The sequence below is a fragment of the Pieris brassicae genome, chromosome 6, assembly GCF_905147105.1.
Source record: "Pieris brassicae chromosome 6, ilPieBrab1.1, whole genome shotgun sequence".
NCBI lineage: Eukaryota > Metazoa > Arthropoda > Insecta > Lepidoptera > Pieridae > Pieris > Pieris brassicae.
The window spans coordinates 6,170,518-6,187,242 of NC_059670.1; the positions used below are offsets into that span (position 1 = coordinate 6,170,518).

The following is a 16,725-nucleotide window of genomic DNA, read 5'->3' on the forward strand; positions in this document are numbered from 1 at the left end:
CAACATTTATGACTCAAAACCTTAACAAGAAATTTTGATTTAAGAGATGTCTTCCAATTATGTTTTACAGTCCTGACGTATTTACAAAATATGTGTTTGAAATACTACACTATTCGTTATAGATCGACGCTCTTCCATTCTACTCAGAATGCGTACGTGGCGTAGACGCGTGCGCGCTCGCAAACTCATACTTAGAACTGTGTGGACAACAACATGTTCCTACCCATATACCGGACCATTGTGTACAGTGAGTATTCAAGATGAAAACTATTCTACTGCTTTCGCTTTAATAAAACACTAGTGACCCGCTCCCGGCTTCGCATACTCAAGTCTGACCCGTTAACCTTGAAAAAATGTATACCTGAATCTTCCTCATTCTCACTCCACTGACTTTTTTGTAATCATTATCAAGCTGCAACTTTTGTCTAAAAAACAAATTCAAAACTACCACAAAAGAGCTTGAAATTACCTTTAAAATCCTTTTAATTTTTCGGCCTTTAACATTCCCAAATAACATGTCAATCCATTATTATATAAGTATAGAGAAACAAATTGCACGTTGAGATGTTACTATATTATTGATTCTCATATTTTGGACACAACTTTTATAAAATAATACAATTGTATAGATGCACAACGCCTCAAGGAGACTCGGTGGAAGAAGGGTCCTTCCTGGAGTTACAAAGCCCGCCCAAATCTGCCGACATAGTGTTTGTCGTCGAAGCTCAGTACTGTAACAAAAACGTGCGGAAACTTAAGAACATAGATCTCTTCATCGAAACGTTTGATAGTAAATTGCAGGAGAATGGATTCTCTGATAACAGGTAAGTTTTTATATTAGATTACATAAAACTCAATGTATATATATATATATATATATATATATATATATATATCTTGAAGGTTTCTAGTCATTGTTAGTTATTTCATTGTATGCCTAAATTCTTGTGATAAAAATGATCGCTTATTCTACTAATATTACCTAGTAAAATACCTAGTCTAGCCATGAATACTGAAACAAAGTAAAAAAAAATCTTCGAAGTGGTCTCCATTAGTCTGCAATACAGTCCTTTAAACGTTGAGTCAATCAAAAGAAGCACGCACTCTTTCCGTGGGAAAATTCTTCACTGCCAATCGAATGGATTGTGTAAGGGACTCCAAATTATCATGGCGTTTAGTGCAAGCCGTTCTCTCTAAAACTGACCATAAATCATATTCAATCATCCAGCTGATTAAGATCGGGTCTAGGCGACGGCCAGTTTTCAGCTCTGATGAAGTCCGTGACGTTCGTTTCCAACCAAGACTGCGTAGAACGAGCTTTATGACCCGGCGCCGAGTCTTTCTGGATGCACCATTCTTGGTTATTGAACATGGTGTTGTTAAGGGGCTTCACTACCTTCTAAAGAATGGTATCTTATATATATATCTGTACACTTTGCTGTTGTTTTGATACCTTTTTCATAAAAGTATGGCTCAGTCACTCCTTCATAGCTAATACCCCACCAAACCATCGCTGAAGTCGTATAATGGGCAATGTTGCGTTGTCGACTAATTGGAAAGCTTCCTTAGAGCTTCGAGCATAAATCCGGTCATATTGTTTGTTAAAATGTTGCTCAATTGTGAAAAAAATCTCATCCATAAACATTTTTTTTCTGTGACCTCCCTTGGCGTACCGCTTCAGTAGTTGTTACGGTTTTACCACCCTATTATTTTTTTAAATATCAGTTAAGAAATGACAAGTACGTCTCTTAAAGGGTACTAGTCCTAAGTCATCTATTAAAATACGTGACACGGATCTAGGTGTCTATTTTCATCTCCCGAGATAAAATCTTTTGCTTTCAGACAGGATTTCTTCGAATTCTTTCCTTTACTGCTTTGACCACCTTTTTCGTACGAACACTACGTGGAAGGCTAGATCTTTTTCTGTCACAAACAGAGGACGTCTCGTTGTACCTATTAATAGCCCGGTACTCAAACATTTTACTGATACCAAGCGAATGGGGACAGTTTTAAAAATTGCTTTTGGCTCTTACCTACTGTGTGTAATGTAATCTCAGCGATTCTCTTTATCACCACACTCCAATTTAATATCGCAAAATATTCTACAATGTATTGGCGCCAAAATGAGAAAACCTAATGAACAATATAAAAATGACAGATTCTAAATTCAAATGTAATATTTTAATTTTTAATTGGAACAGTATTTATGGCCAGACTAAGTGTATATCTGATCTAAGGGAGTTTCAAAGGGAATCTAAATTGGACCATATTTATATAGATAAAAAATATATGTAGATTAATATTTTAAAACTGTATTAAGCTGATAATTGTATGATTAATTTTAATAATTAAAATGCTTTTAATATTTAGATACGCTGTAGTGGTGTATGGAGGCAGCGGGGTTTACCGCAAGCCACGAGCTCTGTATCATCAGAATAAATTGTTCACGAATACGGTGGACATACCACGGCACTTTGACACATTTACTATAGGTGAGATTACTTTTATTGTTTAAAACAAACAATGTTTTACTTTAATAAGTAGATAATTATTCATTATATATGATATTTTACGCCAAATTGTAACACAAATGTTTGGAAATTTGGTGGAATTTTGTACTAGAACGTGTTGTTACTTGCTTTCTCAATAACAAAATTATCATTATCATTGGTGTTTTGCCGCACTAACATGTCCACACATAAAAAACAAAAAGAAGTTACACAAAGAACCAACTATTGACCTCTGTGATATAATTAATAAGTATACATAATGCTAACAGAAAGTCCTTTATATAATCTTAAAGAGGCCTCGGTAACCTAAAAATTTTGAAATAGGAGTGTTCAATTTTGAAGCATTGCATAACATAAATCCTTATTTAGCTAGTCTGTAATTCTAACAAATTTGTATTTTATATTTTGCATATTGTCTATATTTGTTTTATAGAAAAAAGTGACTTAGTCCGTGGAAATCGTACGGTTCGTTCAGACGTGTTCGCGGCTATACGATTCGCGAGCGGACTTCCGTTCAGAGCGGCAGCACCGCGAGCTCTTTTCCTTATGCCCTGTACTAAGTGCGACGCTAGTCGAAGTGAGGTAAGAATATAATCTAAGAAGGTTCAGTTTTTCAGTGAAATAAATATTAGATAGAATATATATTAAAATCGAACGACTTTGTCCTAGGATCCTATTAATTTGAATAAAGTTAGGTACCTTGCTAAATAAATAGATGCGCAGTAGCTAAGCACAAGTTAAGCTGGCTCCAGTTAGTATCGGTGTTTATTTTTTTCAGTTGGACTATTCAACTATATACCACCACCTGATGGAAAACTCCATCACTTTGCACATACTCATGGATGAGGATTTCACGCTGTCCAAAAAACGAGTGGCAAAATATCTTTTTGGTAAGTGAACTTGTTTAAATAATAAGTAAAAACTCCCTCGGCGGTAGCAATTTTGATAATTTTTACCATTTGTTATAATAATGCAGGAATTTAAGGCCCTCGGCATTACTTTAAAGTAAACTCACCGCTTCTGAGACCAAATAATTTTTAACTATAGAAAAGATCGAAGGGCCAAAAACTCACATGAACTTGTATTCTAATTAAACTAAATTGCATAAAGAAAATTTACTATTTTCCGGATATATTATTAAACTTCATATTTAAATTTGAAAAATTGAGGACTTTGGTTGAACACACCGTAGTACATATTAGTACGATCAAAACGGTGATATGATTTCACTTTCTAGATACTGTCTTGAAAAATAAAAAGCTAATCGCATAATGATTATACTTCTAGGTGTTGACAGTACTCTGGCGTACACAAACAAGGATTACGAAAGAGTCGTAGGCGACGCCGGATTGAGGAAACAAGTGAAGTTGCCTAAAGACAAACTGGGATTGTGCACCTCACTAGCACTTGAATCCAATGGTACAGTAAACTTAGTTATTAAATATTATTAACACAGATGGTTCTGCTTCCGGCAAATAAGTTATTATGATAATATGTGATACTTATGACAACTTTTCCCATCACGCAAAATCTGATTCAGTTTACTTTAATTAATTAAATTAACTTAAATTCTATCGAGTATACTTACACATATATTATCTATATACTTTCGTAAGGAGTTACAAACATGTATTTTAATTGGTTGTCGCAGGTACAATTTGGGCGGGCGGCAAGTTACAAGGTGAGCGTGGGGCGGCGCGTCGCTTTGCCACCGTTGTAGGGGCGAGAGCGGTTCGGTCTTCCAGCGTGTGCGCGGCCCCTCGCTGCGAGTGCCGAGCGGCCAGGCTCCACTGCCGACCATGCACTTCACATGACCCGGTAACATTAAGTCTTTAATTGCTAAAGTATAAGAAACACATTAGTCTCAACTCTATACTGCTTAATGTTCTTTAAAATCTCGTCTGACTAGTGTCAAAATTTTGAAAGATGTAGGTTTGACGTTCCCGAGTCTTGTTGTATTCTTAGGTAAAACCTTACTGACATACTAAAAAAAATTGGTTTACTAAATATTTCATGAATTGCATAGTCAACGAGATACTTCTCAAACCCACTTATATAAATATTGCAATAATTTTACGAGACACTTAAATAAATATGAGTATATTTTTAGTTGGAGCTATCATTTTGGAACACTGAAGACATCGACGAACTCATAGATCTAGCAATGGACCCACCCAGTCTGCCGTCATTTACGTGATAGTCTAGTTTATTATAGCAATTAAAATATGTTTATGAACCAAAACCTTAAGGTGGGTACTGACCAACTTTACGAGGTGTAATGTAACATGTTACACAGCGAGCATTCGTGCAGTCAGTACGTCGTGTTACGGGGAAACCAGCAAGCAACGAGCCGCTCGTTATCGGTTTTTCGGAAAATCCTTTGACTGTTGCGCGGTTCAGTTAGTGTATTTTTTTTAAATACTTTTGATCCAAATCAATTCAACAGTTCTTCAAAATCGATCGGAGACATGCGTACAAAGTTTTATACTGTCCAGTAATCATTTGATTTTTTAATATTGCAATCAATGACAAACCACCACACACGCCTCCGTTTTTAAATAGGTTTGATGTCCAGTAACGTTTTTTCTTCTTATTAATTTGGATGATACAATAATTAACTAGAATGAAAGGCATTATCATGTCCTCGCTGTCGGCCATGTGCCTGTGTTCACAACACTGGCAGCCAAAGCCGAGCACAGAGTTTTGACGAGCATGTTACGCCGATTTTAGAACAGCGTTACATGCTCGATGCGAATGTTACATTACACCTCGTAACATTGGTCAGTACCCACCTTTAGACTATTTTTAATAAAATAAAGGGTTCAAAATTCAGGTAAACAGAAAAACAAAAAAAAATATCACAAATCTTTCACAGATTAATATGAAAAAGATTTGTGTAGCTTCAATGCCCAATATCTTTTTAAACATATTTTTCATATTTCTTCCAAACCTGCCTTAATTTCAATTTAAACCTACAATAATTTACAATTAACTGAATTACATATTTTATTATTGATAGGAAACAAAAATGTTAAATTTCTCTATTCTGAATATGGACCCTACAACTTGACCAAGATGTGACTACAACCCTAAAGTGTTACATTTATAAATGTATTGTATAAGCCTTGTATAATTAATAACTAAATTAAGGATTATATCTTAATGTATTTAATTTTATGACGATTACTTATTTAGTGTAATAATTTATTGTTTTATTTTAATGCTTGCAATAAATTATTTTTACATAGTTTGCTTATTTTCTTAAGATTCAAATGTTATACATATATCCAATTTTATTTAACTTTAGATTGTTGTCACATTGGCAAATACACTTCATTTTAAATTTCGATGTAAATTAAATTACATTTAAATATGTTGTGAGGTTAATAAAAAAATATTAGAATCAGTCTTTATCAACAAAAATAACTACATAAAGTATTTTTCTTACATGTCAACTAAAATTAATAATCACAATGAGAGGAACTAATGTATATGTTCAGCATCAGCATATACAAATCACAAAATTGGAAATACTTGTTACTAAATGTTTCACATATTTCCTATATTACTTCTGCTAAAAATTAATATAACATTGTCGATATACTTTTAAACTATAAAAAGCTAAATATGAGAAAGGAACAGTGCTTCCCAAGTTTATTTTTGTAATTTATATACCATAACAACACTAATTACTACTAAGAGAACAGCTGATGCCTTATACATTAAATTGCAGAGAACTTTATTCTGACCCCCCACTGAGTTGACAATCAGATTATTCATTAAAAACACTTGGTTGCTTTCCTCTATAAATGCGTCTTTCTCCTCTTCAGTCATCTTTTCAGCAATTTCATTCATTGCAGTTTTAAAGTCATTCTTCAATTGAGCTATATCTACTCCAGTGAAATCTGTCACTTTATCATTGTATCCAGCTGTTGCATCACCTTCTAAAATATATATATAAATAAACATGTAGTCATGACTTACATAACATAGCAATTTAGAATGAATCAACTTACTACAATTTAATTGTTAATTATATATCAAGTTGAATAGATGAGACGCAACTTACTCATTTATACTGTACTAAAACTAAAATGAGCAAAACTTACTATCTCCAAACATTTTGCGTTTCTTTGCAAGGATCTGTCCACCACTAAGTAAGCCCAGATATAAATGATAGATATAAGCCATTAGAAGCTGCGGGTTCTCTTTTTCTAAGTTTTGCAGGTGTTCTAAATAATTTTCTAAAGCATTAGACTTAGGCAGAGACTTCCAATCTGGACCCAGATAATGTGCAAGGTCTTCTTCAAAGGCCACTTTTCTGTCAAGTAAGAATAATGTAGATTTCATAAACTAAACCTATTGTAAATTCACAAGTAAACCATTAAGAGCCATACCTATACAAGAGTTTGTGAACAAATAATCTATCAAAGTCTGACGAGTTCAATCTTTTGGTCGCATCTTCCAGATAAGCGAATATATGGTAAAATACATACAGTCCTCCACCCCATACTTTTTCATCACGTAATGCTAAAAACATATCATAAAATAAGGTAGAGAGGAAGTATCATTAATGACGAAAAGTTATAAATAATATGCAATACCACTTACAAATCGCAAATTTTGCATTAACCATTGCATCACTCACGGAATGAATTTTTCGTGTAGCTTTCCTCATGCGAGTAGTAAAAGGTTCACCACAAATTTGAGCCATATTAAACACAAATTTTCTCGACAATTTTAAAAAATAAATATTCACGATTTCACAAGTCACAACACTTATTTTTTTTTGTTGTTTTTATTTTTTGAAAGTTCCGAGTACAGACTACAACGTTATCGGTTCAATTACAGTTACAGTTTCAATCACTTATCAAAGATGTTTCGATCATTGTCACAGACTATATGATACCTACATAGTATATAAGCCAGTTTGCGATCTTTAAATAACACCATAATCGTGCAAACTAAAGTTTGTGGAGGTATATATGACACATCGCTATTAAAGAAGAACTCGATAACTTTTACGAAAAGCTAACTATGACCCTAAAAGAACTACCTCACCAGGTATTGTTGATGGTAAAGTAGTACCTGGATATCCCTTGGCGACTAATGTCGGAACAAATGGACTACATCTTAGTAATATCATAACTATTCTGGGTGCTGAATGTCCGATTATTAGCTCCTTATGGCAACTGTTAAAGTGTGTTTCAAGATAATATGTAAAGATAGGACTTTAGACAAGGCATGCACGGAGAACAGATGAGTTTCAAAGTGAAGAGACAGATAGCAAATGGCATGGTCTCAAAGAAATGATCGAAGAAACAGCTGTAAGATACATGCTAGTGAAACCCGTAATTAAATATTTCATAACCCCTCTGCGCAAGAAAGACTCACCTAAAGACTGTGGGAATTACATAACTATTAGTCTTAATATCTTATGCGAGTAAGATCCTCCTCGTGTAAATTTACGTCTTATTTACTTTCTCACCCGACAAGAGCAGGCAGACTTTGTTAGAGGCTAAGGCGAATTCAACATTCGCCACATCATCAAAAAGAGTAGGGAATTCAAAACCCCCGTGACCTTATGTTTTGTAGACTATTTAAAAGCCTTTGACTATGTACAATGTCCTAAAATGTGGTATGTATTATATGAGATAAGAGCTTCTGAACATTTTGTAGTTTTAGTCGTGAACTTTTACATTATACAAATAACATATGACTTATTCAGCATCCTTCCTACTTCTACTACAAACAAAAAAAGGTGTGAGATAGGGAAGCATCTTGTTCCCTACACTATTTATGGTAAATGGAGAGTACATTAATCGGATGACCATGGACAATTGGAAAAATGGTTTCCTAGTGAGCGGAAAGGGGATAGCGAACTTACGGTATGCCGACGACAAGTTCTTCTGGCAGCATCCATGGAAGATATAGAAAATTGTTCCAACCACTTTCAGATAGATACAGGCTCTACGTATACATATAGTATTCCCTATTATCCTCACGGGAATCGTCAGTCCGAAGGAAGTTTAAAGAATTACATATTTTGACATTGGCAAGTCCATTTATGAGAATATTTTGTATGTGCGAAAAATGCAGATATCTATAAAAAGAATAGTAGCTTCCATAATTATAGTACTCGTAATAAATACCGACTCAATCTTTGTATTAAATTAATTTTCTATCACTGTGTTTCGTGGCAGACAAAGTGATGCCTCAAATTCTTAAAAAACCATATGGATTTTTGTCTTTTAACTGATTGAACTACAGTGTATGATGTGTATGTCTTACAAGGTCATTTTACAACGATAAAATTACTGTTTTATGAATTAATGTATGTAGGGTTAATTTATTTTAGCGGCAATATGAAATTGGAATATAACTGAAATTATTTTTAAACTTCTATTTTTATGAACAATAAAACTTATAGCAACTATTGTGTATAAGACAATTGTTTATATGTATATTAGCTCTAAAAGGTTCATATTAACGTAATAAATAAAATAAGTAGCATAACATTCCATCATTTTTTACAAAAAAATACAAGCAACTGTATTATTTTATTTACGCATTCTTCGCTTTGACGTTATTCCTTAAGCATTATGGCGGATGTTACTAATTCCTGAAACAGAAATAAAAATTAATTGTTATGCAATACGAAAATACAAACCAATATCTATATAAAGTGACTACTCTAAAATTTAAAATTAGTAAACTTTGACAGACTTTAAAAAAAATGTTTCTTTATACATAATAATTTGGGCTAAGGAAAATCTTTCGCTGTAGTCGTCTATCGGGCTTTTGATTTATGGCTTTCTTCGGATTATGTCTTAACTATCAGTTCAAAATATCAAACACGCAGATTAAAATATTTAAAAAAAAACCTTATGCTTTGTGAATCAAGGCAAACAAAATCAATAAGTCGTTCTCAAAACTTGACCATGAAATGACATGACCAAAAAATCAGGATACTTTATATAAAATTAACGAATGTTTATATTTGAGCTTACCTTATGTGCTGTTAAATAGGGATGGTCTGTGGAAGCAGCAAGTATTTGAATAGCGTCCACTATGACGTCAGCTGCTTTTTTGACGTTCTTAGCGAATGCCTCTAGGACGTCACTAACACATACCTATTTATATTGTGTATTATTATTTATTATGTATTAAATGGCTATTTACTTGATAATAGAACTATTTCAAATAGAAAACATTAATACACAGTGACAAATCTACAAAGTCTTCACATACTTATAATACTTAATATTTTTTTATTGAATACGAAAGAACAGACATAGCGTCTATGTGAACTCAACAAATCTATTATCGTTTATAAAGAAATAGTTAATAGTGGTATGGTGGAAACGCAAACGATACTGAGTTTATCTATCTGTCGTAGCCAACTAACTTAATTAGACGTTCAATTAACAGCCTAGCCTTTTAAGTAAACGGCCTGAAAGATACTCAGCCGTAGCGTTTGTTACAACATTTAATAAACCGGCTGGCTAATGTTTAGGCTATTCGTACGATACAGTCATTATTTGGCATAAATAAAAAAGATGAAACATGACATTAAAAATATTTCTTTTAAAATTAAATTGCTTAAGTCAAATTGACATTATTATTGTAACTAAACAAACACCATCAAAGTTGTGGTTTGTGAGTGGTTGACAGTTAGAAGAGTTTCGTTTCGAGTTTGAGCTCGTAGGCAAGTAATGAAACGTCATCAATCCAAGTCATTTGCCTAACCGTTCGATCAAATGGCTGACCATATTTCAGGCCGCTACTTAAACGGCTAATAAAGCTAGTTGGCTGCGACATATCCATCAGGACCGCTCGATGCAATGTACAACTTACCAACTACCTATCATTTTAAACGACCCTGTAAAAGTTCCGTCAATATTTTTTTTACACAATAATAAAATCTAAATCATGGTTTATTGCATTTTAAAAACACCTTGGTTTGTATTGATGTAACAATAGTTGTCTTGATAGGAGCGTGACCAAGGCTGTTTTATGTTGTTTAACGCTAAGCTATCTAATAATAGACCAGGTAGTCCATTTATTAGCCGCGGTGGCAAATACCTCATCCTTCTCTGTCCACAAACAAGACCTCTCTAAAAGTACAGAGCCAAACTAGCGTTTCAGATCGGGTCTGTAGGTCATGCTCAACTCGTTTTTTCATGTCATATGGAATGTCCAACATGTGAAATCCCCGACTTGTAATTAATGTCAGCAAAACCATTTCATAAATTAGTTATTTCATCAACTAGGGCTTATTCCTACTTTAACTTACCGATTTCTCGTTATCCCTCCAACAGTCATAATCTGTGACAAGAGCAACCGCAGCATAACTCAAACCGGCTTCTTTGGCTAACACAACCTGTATATGGCAAAGAAAACGTAGGAAATTATTATTAGGGAAAGATAATCTCCAATATTTATTTATTTATTTTTAATTGAATTACAAACACATTAAAAATTGTCGCGAGGAATAGGGATAAGTGGAAGACAGGAATACTTCACTCCGTCAGAGGTTGAGTACTAGTGTAAAACATATATGACATGGTTATAGTTGTGTAGTTAGGGTGTAGTGTAGTGTAGTACTTAAATAAAAGCTTTTTATTGATGGACAGTGAAACCGAATTAATTATATATTGTCTAGGAACTTTATTAATTGAAGAAACCCCATTTAATGTTTTTTTGTAAAATTACTAACTATTAGGAAAATAATGATCAGTCTTCGTCAGCAATTTTTAGAGCGCTCTGGCAGTGTTACCCTGTATCAATACGTATAAACAAAAAAGAGCACATTTATATCTTTTAATTATGAATAAATTAACGAATACATACAAAATACTTCAGTTTGTCAAAAGTAAGATCATTTAACAGACGCGAGTTTTGTTGGTTGAAATACTGTGACCTAATTGGGCTAGGTTCAAACACATCTACATTAATCCTTAAAATTTTATATTAATCGTTGTAGAATCATTTAGAACAAAGATACAAGAAGAAGATACAATACAAATAATGTAGATCCGATCCGTCTAAGATACAATTCATTTCATAAAATATTAGAGTGATACATACCTCTGGGACTGTTGTCATATTGACCAGATGACCTCCCCACTGACGGTGCATAAGACTCTCCGCCCGGCTTGAAAATCTGATGGGGTTTTATCAGATTAATAAATAAAACTCTGTCGTAATGATAGAATTGTATGTACCTATGGAAAATAATTATTAATTCCAATTTCCTTTTGGTTATTTAAACTCATGATGATTTGTCGGAATGTCTCTCCCAACAATATGATGGGGGTGGGGGGGTTTCGCTGGCCATGCGTCGTACCGTGAACGGGTGCTAATTGTGATAACTGAACGGACTTAAATCGAATTGAATGAAATTGTAAAAAAGACCATACAGCTGAAAAGAATCGCGATCTGGGCATAATATATAAAATATTTTTTCCCTGGTTGAATGTCGAAAACAGCTGCCAATATACAAAACTCGGTTAGAGAACATTAAGATATTTCCATTGGAGAATAGTAGAAAATGTTTGTATTTATTTGAAAGAAGGGTTCTTTCAGAAGAACGCGGTTCAATCTCAACAATATCCAGGTTGACCATTCTGATAACGAGATAAGTTTGTGTATTCATAGTTGCTCCCCTCACACTTTGAAATGATGTTTCCTTTGTTATTTATGAATGAATGTATTATTCCCTTCCATGTGTTTGCCTATAAGTACTTATCCCAAATATTGTATTTTTTACCTTAATGTACCAATGTATCAGTGTGCCGAACGTTGGCAAGCCTTTGTAAATAAATAAAATAAGTTATCGAAGCAATGATTAGTTAATTATATCACCTTGGTCCCTGTATAGTAACAATAGTTCCCTTGTGGTGACACGGATAATTCCGTGCGCGTGCGGCGGTCGACAAAGCATTGCGTGCTACTTCACAAAAAGCAGGACTCATTGGAAGGTGGCAGACGCCTTTGGGCCCACCTTCGGTTCGATCGTAAAAAGTACATTTTCTCCCCCAAGTCCTAGGAACAAGAAAAATACGACTTCAATGATGTTTTAGACTCAACTTTCATATAATAAAACAAATATTTGATGTTTGTTATGCATTAAGGACATTTTTATCATTTAAATACTTTGAATTAATGGTATATACGTATAGTTTTAATAAGTCCAAAATATACAACGTACATATTAAAGCTAAGAATCTTTATTGAAATAATCACGCTAAAAGCCTGAGTTTTCTTTTATCACGGCGAGCCTGCTTTGTGGTGCTATGTGCTCCAGCTTCTGTGTACACCCACTTAAACCCCATGGCACCACTAGCAATTTCCAGTTTGGCAGGAGTTGGCCTAGTGGCTTGAATGTGGCTCTCATCGCTGAGGTCGTAAGTTCGATCCACGGCTGTGCATTTTTCTGCTTATGTGCATTTAGTGCTCATACGGTAAAAGAAAAATCAGACATGCCTTAGACCTAAAAAGTCGTGTGTCGGGCATAGAATACTGACCTATTCGTCTAGCAAAAAATAACAAATGGTATGTTCAGTAATCTGAGGCCAAGACCAAAAAGAAATACCTTGATTTTGACTTCTTTGACTTATGAAAAATATTCGTTCCTATTTTAGTTCAAAAACTTACCGATCAATAAAGTCATCTACGATAACCAGCGAGCCGGGCTGATAATCTTCGTGCAGACTGCCGGTGGCCGTAGTTGCCAACACGTGAGTACACCCCACTTCCTTCAAAGCCCAGATATTTGCACGATAATTCACGTCACTGCATTTGAAACAATTGACGATAAAAATTGGTTTCACTGACTCAGTTAAATAACGATTCACGACCGAGTCATTAATCAATTTAAGGTAATAAACATGTAAGATAACAGAGATTCAAGTAAAGTTAATTTAAAACAATTATTTTTTTATAGATATGTTTTTCTGTCATTGAGATGGAGTCTATCATCTATATGCAATATATGATGCAATGCAATGTAATTCTATAATACTAGCGGACCCTACAGATGTTGTGATTAAATACAAAAAATAACTATTTTTAATACCTTGGCTGAAACTGATGTTTCCGTCCATGTCTTGCCAAAATTACACAAGGAACTCCCTTAATAAGTCCTTCAAGTAATACATCAGAAGGGTTGCCGAAGGGCGTAGAAACCACGCGTTCAACGGGATTTTCAAATAATCCCGGTTCATCAAACCCTGATCCTCCAATTATGCCAATCTAAAGTATAAACAATTCATATAGCCAAAACATGACAGAAATATTGTAGCAACAAAATCCAGCATTCACTTAAACCGTTTATAATATCTTTTGTCTTTACCAAAAATCTAACATCTATTTATGATTAACTCCTTCATATATAATCTCAACATGAAACTCAACGAACATAATAAAAGTGTGAAATATATTTTTTTACGTTAACAATACTGTTTGTTTGATACTTCAAATAACAATTTTTGATAAAGCAAAAAACAAGAAATTTAAATGTAAGAAAATTTATGAATATATTAAGGGTCAAATGTACAAGTAGATTAATTTTAAAGGTTTCTAAAAATTTAATGGAAAACCTAGTAACCACTACTTTGACTACTAAAATGCAGATCTTATTATTACTTTCGTTCAAGTTGTCCAAGTTTAATTGACACAAATTTATTTACATACATTAAAAATGCAATTTTAAGATATTAACTACTGTAGTAGTTATAATCATAATGTTGGTAGCTTGAGAAGGTACGTCACCTTAAAAAAATTGTATAAAATGATTGTCAATAGAACAAATACACCATTTATTGATAAATAATATTTTAATCTGCCCTCTACACAACAACAAATACATATAACAAACAACTATTTAACATCCATTTCACTTATCATCAAGGCCTTGTTGAAATTTGACTTCCTTTGTTTGTTCGTGAGCATTTTGAAGAGATTGTGCTATTGTGAAATATTTCTTTGACTGTTCTAAGTCTTTCTCTACTCCATCTCCTTTTTTATACATAAGACTAACATTCGCGCAAGCATAAATATGTCCTAGCTCACAACCTTTCAGAGCAAACGAAAATGCTTGTTTCATATCTGGTTTGATCAAAAAATCTAAGTTTTTATTCTTCTCAGGTTTGTGAGGGTTATACTCTTTTGGGTTTTTGGGAACTCCAGTTAAGTACATTCCTGAGAGATAGTGGCATGCCATGTTCTCTCTGTTATCACAAGCTTTCTTTAAGTAATTATAACCTAGAAAATGCAAGAACTTATAAAAAATATTCCATAAAAAAATTAAACTTTAATGTTTCTGATGTTTTAAAATAAAAATTATTTAAAAATGTATTTATTGTAATGTTAAAACATTGACAAGATTAATTGTGTAACAGTGTTTTGATATAATGAACTAAATTTCAATAATTTACCTTTCGGAACATCTCGTTTAACGGATTCATCAGGGCTTAAGGCCGTCAAGAGTAAGCCAGCATGAAGACAAGATGTGGGATCATTATTTTCACAACCTTTCTCGAAATATTTTAGAGCTTCAGCAGGATCACTCTTATTACTGCCTTTACCGATTAATTTATAATTTCCATACTTCAGGCATGATTTACCGTAATTGTAATCTAAACAATTGCTTTTAAACACTGTTGCTGCTTTTTGGAAATCCTTCTTTATGGCTTCTAAATAATCTCCTAGGAGATGGCATACTTCAGGCTTTTTCTCTTTATAACATCCAAATCTGTACTCAATGCCGAGGTTTTCTACAAACTCCTTGACCTCTTCTTCTTTTTTTAAATCATAGCCCGACATTTCGTAATAATTTTGTGATATTAGATAAAAATCGACCCCTAAGAGGTTAGATAATACTACGATATTGGAACTTTTGAAATATGTCAAAATGATAACGCTTATCACTATGTAAACATATCGTTGAACAACTTTTCTCATTAAATTATTTCAAATTAATAGTTAACCTGTATTAACGAATAAATAGTTAAATATTTAAAGTTATTTACCTTAATTTTCTTACAATCACCCATGCTTTTAATATATTTTATTAATACCGACTTGAATATTCGTACTACTGTTTATTGAAAATTTTAAATTAAATAAATATTTTACACAAGAGAAACGTTATAGAAGCACTAAATACTAATTGAATTAAAATAACAATGTGTAACTACAACTTTATTGCCATTATTGTAACTTTCGGCAGTATAGTACACAATATTCACAGAATACTATTTCATACATCGATATATATTTTTTGTACGATTGTCAATGACTGCCGCTCTTATATGTAGTCACAGATAAAAACTTACGTAGGTTAGAATATAAACATGGAAGAATGTTTAAATTCGCCAGCGCAACTGTTCTCTAAAGTAACTCAGTTTTTTTTTTAAATAAGACACGTTTCTTCTTTTTTGAATACAAGAAACTATAATTTATTTTTCATCAAACCTATATGATGCATGATGAAATTCAATCGTTTATTCGATTGACACTTAAATTTACAAATTATCTTCTCCCTAACATTTAGAATACCAGAAAACACCTTTTTATTTAATATTATTATTCAGCATATATATATAGTATAGTATATATATATTTCATTTTAGGCAAAATCTTTAGGCGACTTTAATCAACATTCTTCGGTCTTAAATTAACGAGGCTATTGTGGAAAAAGGACGGTTCCTCCAACCTAGAGGAATAAGATATTTTTCTATTTTTTTTAAAGAATTGAATCTCGCTGTTGGCTAGAAGGACAAGGACAGCTCAGCTCGGGCTGTTTTAGCCAGCGTAGATTGTCCGGAATGGGCTTTTCCCGCGACTAGTGCAAGCGCGCCTTCTGCGAGACTCAGACCTCGGCTAGGGCTGCGGCGGGGTGGTCAATCGTCTAAAAAGCAGGACTTCGTTCTTCACCGTCAATGGAGTGAACGAAGACGAGGTAAGGCAATCAAAAAGAAGAAAAACTACGGCTTTTTACCCTAATTTAAATTTGCTTTCTTGCGATGGCAGCTTTTGTTATTAGCTAGTGTTATTGTATCATCCAGATTCGTTAACACGTATCGGGGCATCGTACGGGCCAACTGGGTAAGACCGAGCAGTGTCATATATCCTTAGCGGCCGGAATTAATTCGTTAGCGCGATTCTGGGTATGACGTCATCGCAGTGAATGTAAGTACATATTATAGAT

At 33.6% G+C, this 16,725-nt stretch overlaps 4 protein-coding genes across 5 annotated transcripts in view; 1 reads left to right on the forward strand and 3 right to left on the reverse strand.

Annotated features, from left to right (window-relative positions):
- LOC123710774 overlaps positions 1–5,731 on the forward strand; it is a 50,554-nt gene extending 44,823 nt beyond the window's left edge. For both annotated transcript variants that reach the window (XM_045662957.1, XM_045662959.1), the window contains 8 exons: positions 123–247; positions 630–824; positions 2,371–2,492; positions 2,944–3,092; positions 3,289–3,400; positions 3,798–3,929; positions 4,162–4,328; positions 4,621–5,731. In XM_045662957.1, coding sequence (XP_045518913.1) covers positions 123–247; positions 630–824; positions 2,371–2,492; positions 2,944–3,092; positions 3,289–3,400; positions 3,798–3,929; positions 4,162–4,328; positions 4,621–4,707 — 1,089 coding nt within the window. In that variant the 3' untranslated portion in view covers positions 4,708–5,731. The remainder of the gene's footprint in view (positions 1–122; positions 248–629; positions 825–2,370; positions 2,493–2,943; positions 3,093–3,288; positions 3,401–3,797; positions 3,930–4,161; positions 4,329–4,620) is intronic.
- Positions 5,732–5,893: 162 nt separating this feature from the next.
- LOC123710776 (heme oxygenase 1) lies at positions 5,894–7,358 on the reverse strand. The gene is made up of 4 exons (XM_045662960.1): positions 7,122–7,358; positions 6,908–7,040; positions 6,620–6,831; positions 5,894–6,454 (listed from the first exon to the last, which is right to left on the reverse strand). The coding sequence occupies exons 1-4, from the start codon at positions 7,222–7,224 to the stop codon at positions 6,165–6,167; spliced, it is 738 nt and encodes a 245-aa protein (XP_045518916.1). The 5' UTR covers positions 7,225–7,358; the 3' UTR covers positions 5,894–6,164.
- A 1,665-nt stretch (positions 7,359–9,023) lies between these two features.
- On the reverse strand, positions 9,024–15,772 carry LOC123710691 (S-methyl-5'-thioadenosine phosphorylase-like). The gene is made up of 8 exons (XM_045662774.1): positions 15,545–15,772; positions 13,591–13,766; positions 13,170–13,307; positions 12,378–12,557; positions 11,601–11,676; positions 10,807–10,893; positions 9,521–9,643; positions 9,024–9,132 (listed from the first exon to the last, which is right to left on the reverse strand). Exons 1-8 carry the CDS (start codon positions 15,566–15,568, stop codon positions 9,097–9,099), a joined length of 840 nt encoding a protein of 279 aa, XP_045518730.1. The 5' UTR covers positions 15,569–15,772; the 3' UTR covers positions 9,024–9,096.
- On the reverse strand, positions 14,316–15,450 carry LOC123710690 (cytochrome c oxidase assembly factor 7 homolog). Its single transcript, XM_045662773.1, has 2 exons — positions 14,951–15,450; positions 14,316–14,777 (listed from the first exon to the last, which is right to left on the reverse strand). Exons 1-2 carry the CDS (start codon positions 15,336–15,338, stop codon positions 14,410–14,412), a joined length of 756 nt encoding a protein of 251 aa, XP_045518729.1. The 5' UTR covers positions 15,339–15,450; the 3' UTR covers positions 14,316–14,409.
- Positions 15,773–16,725: the final 953 nt, after the last annotated feature.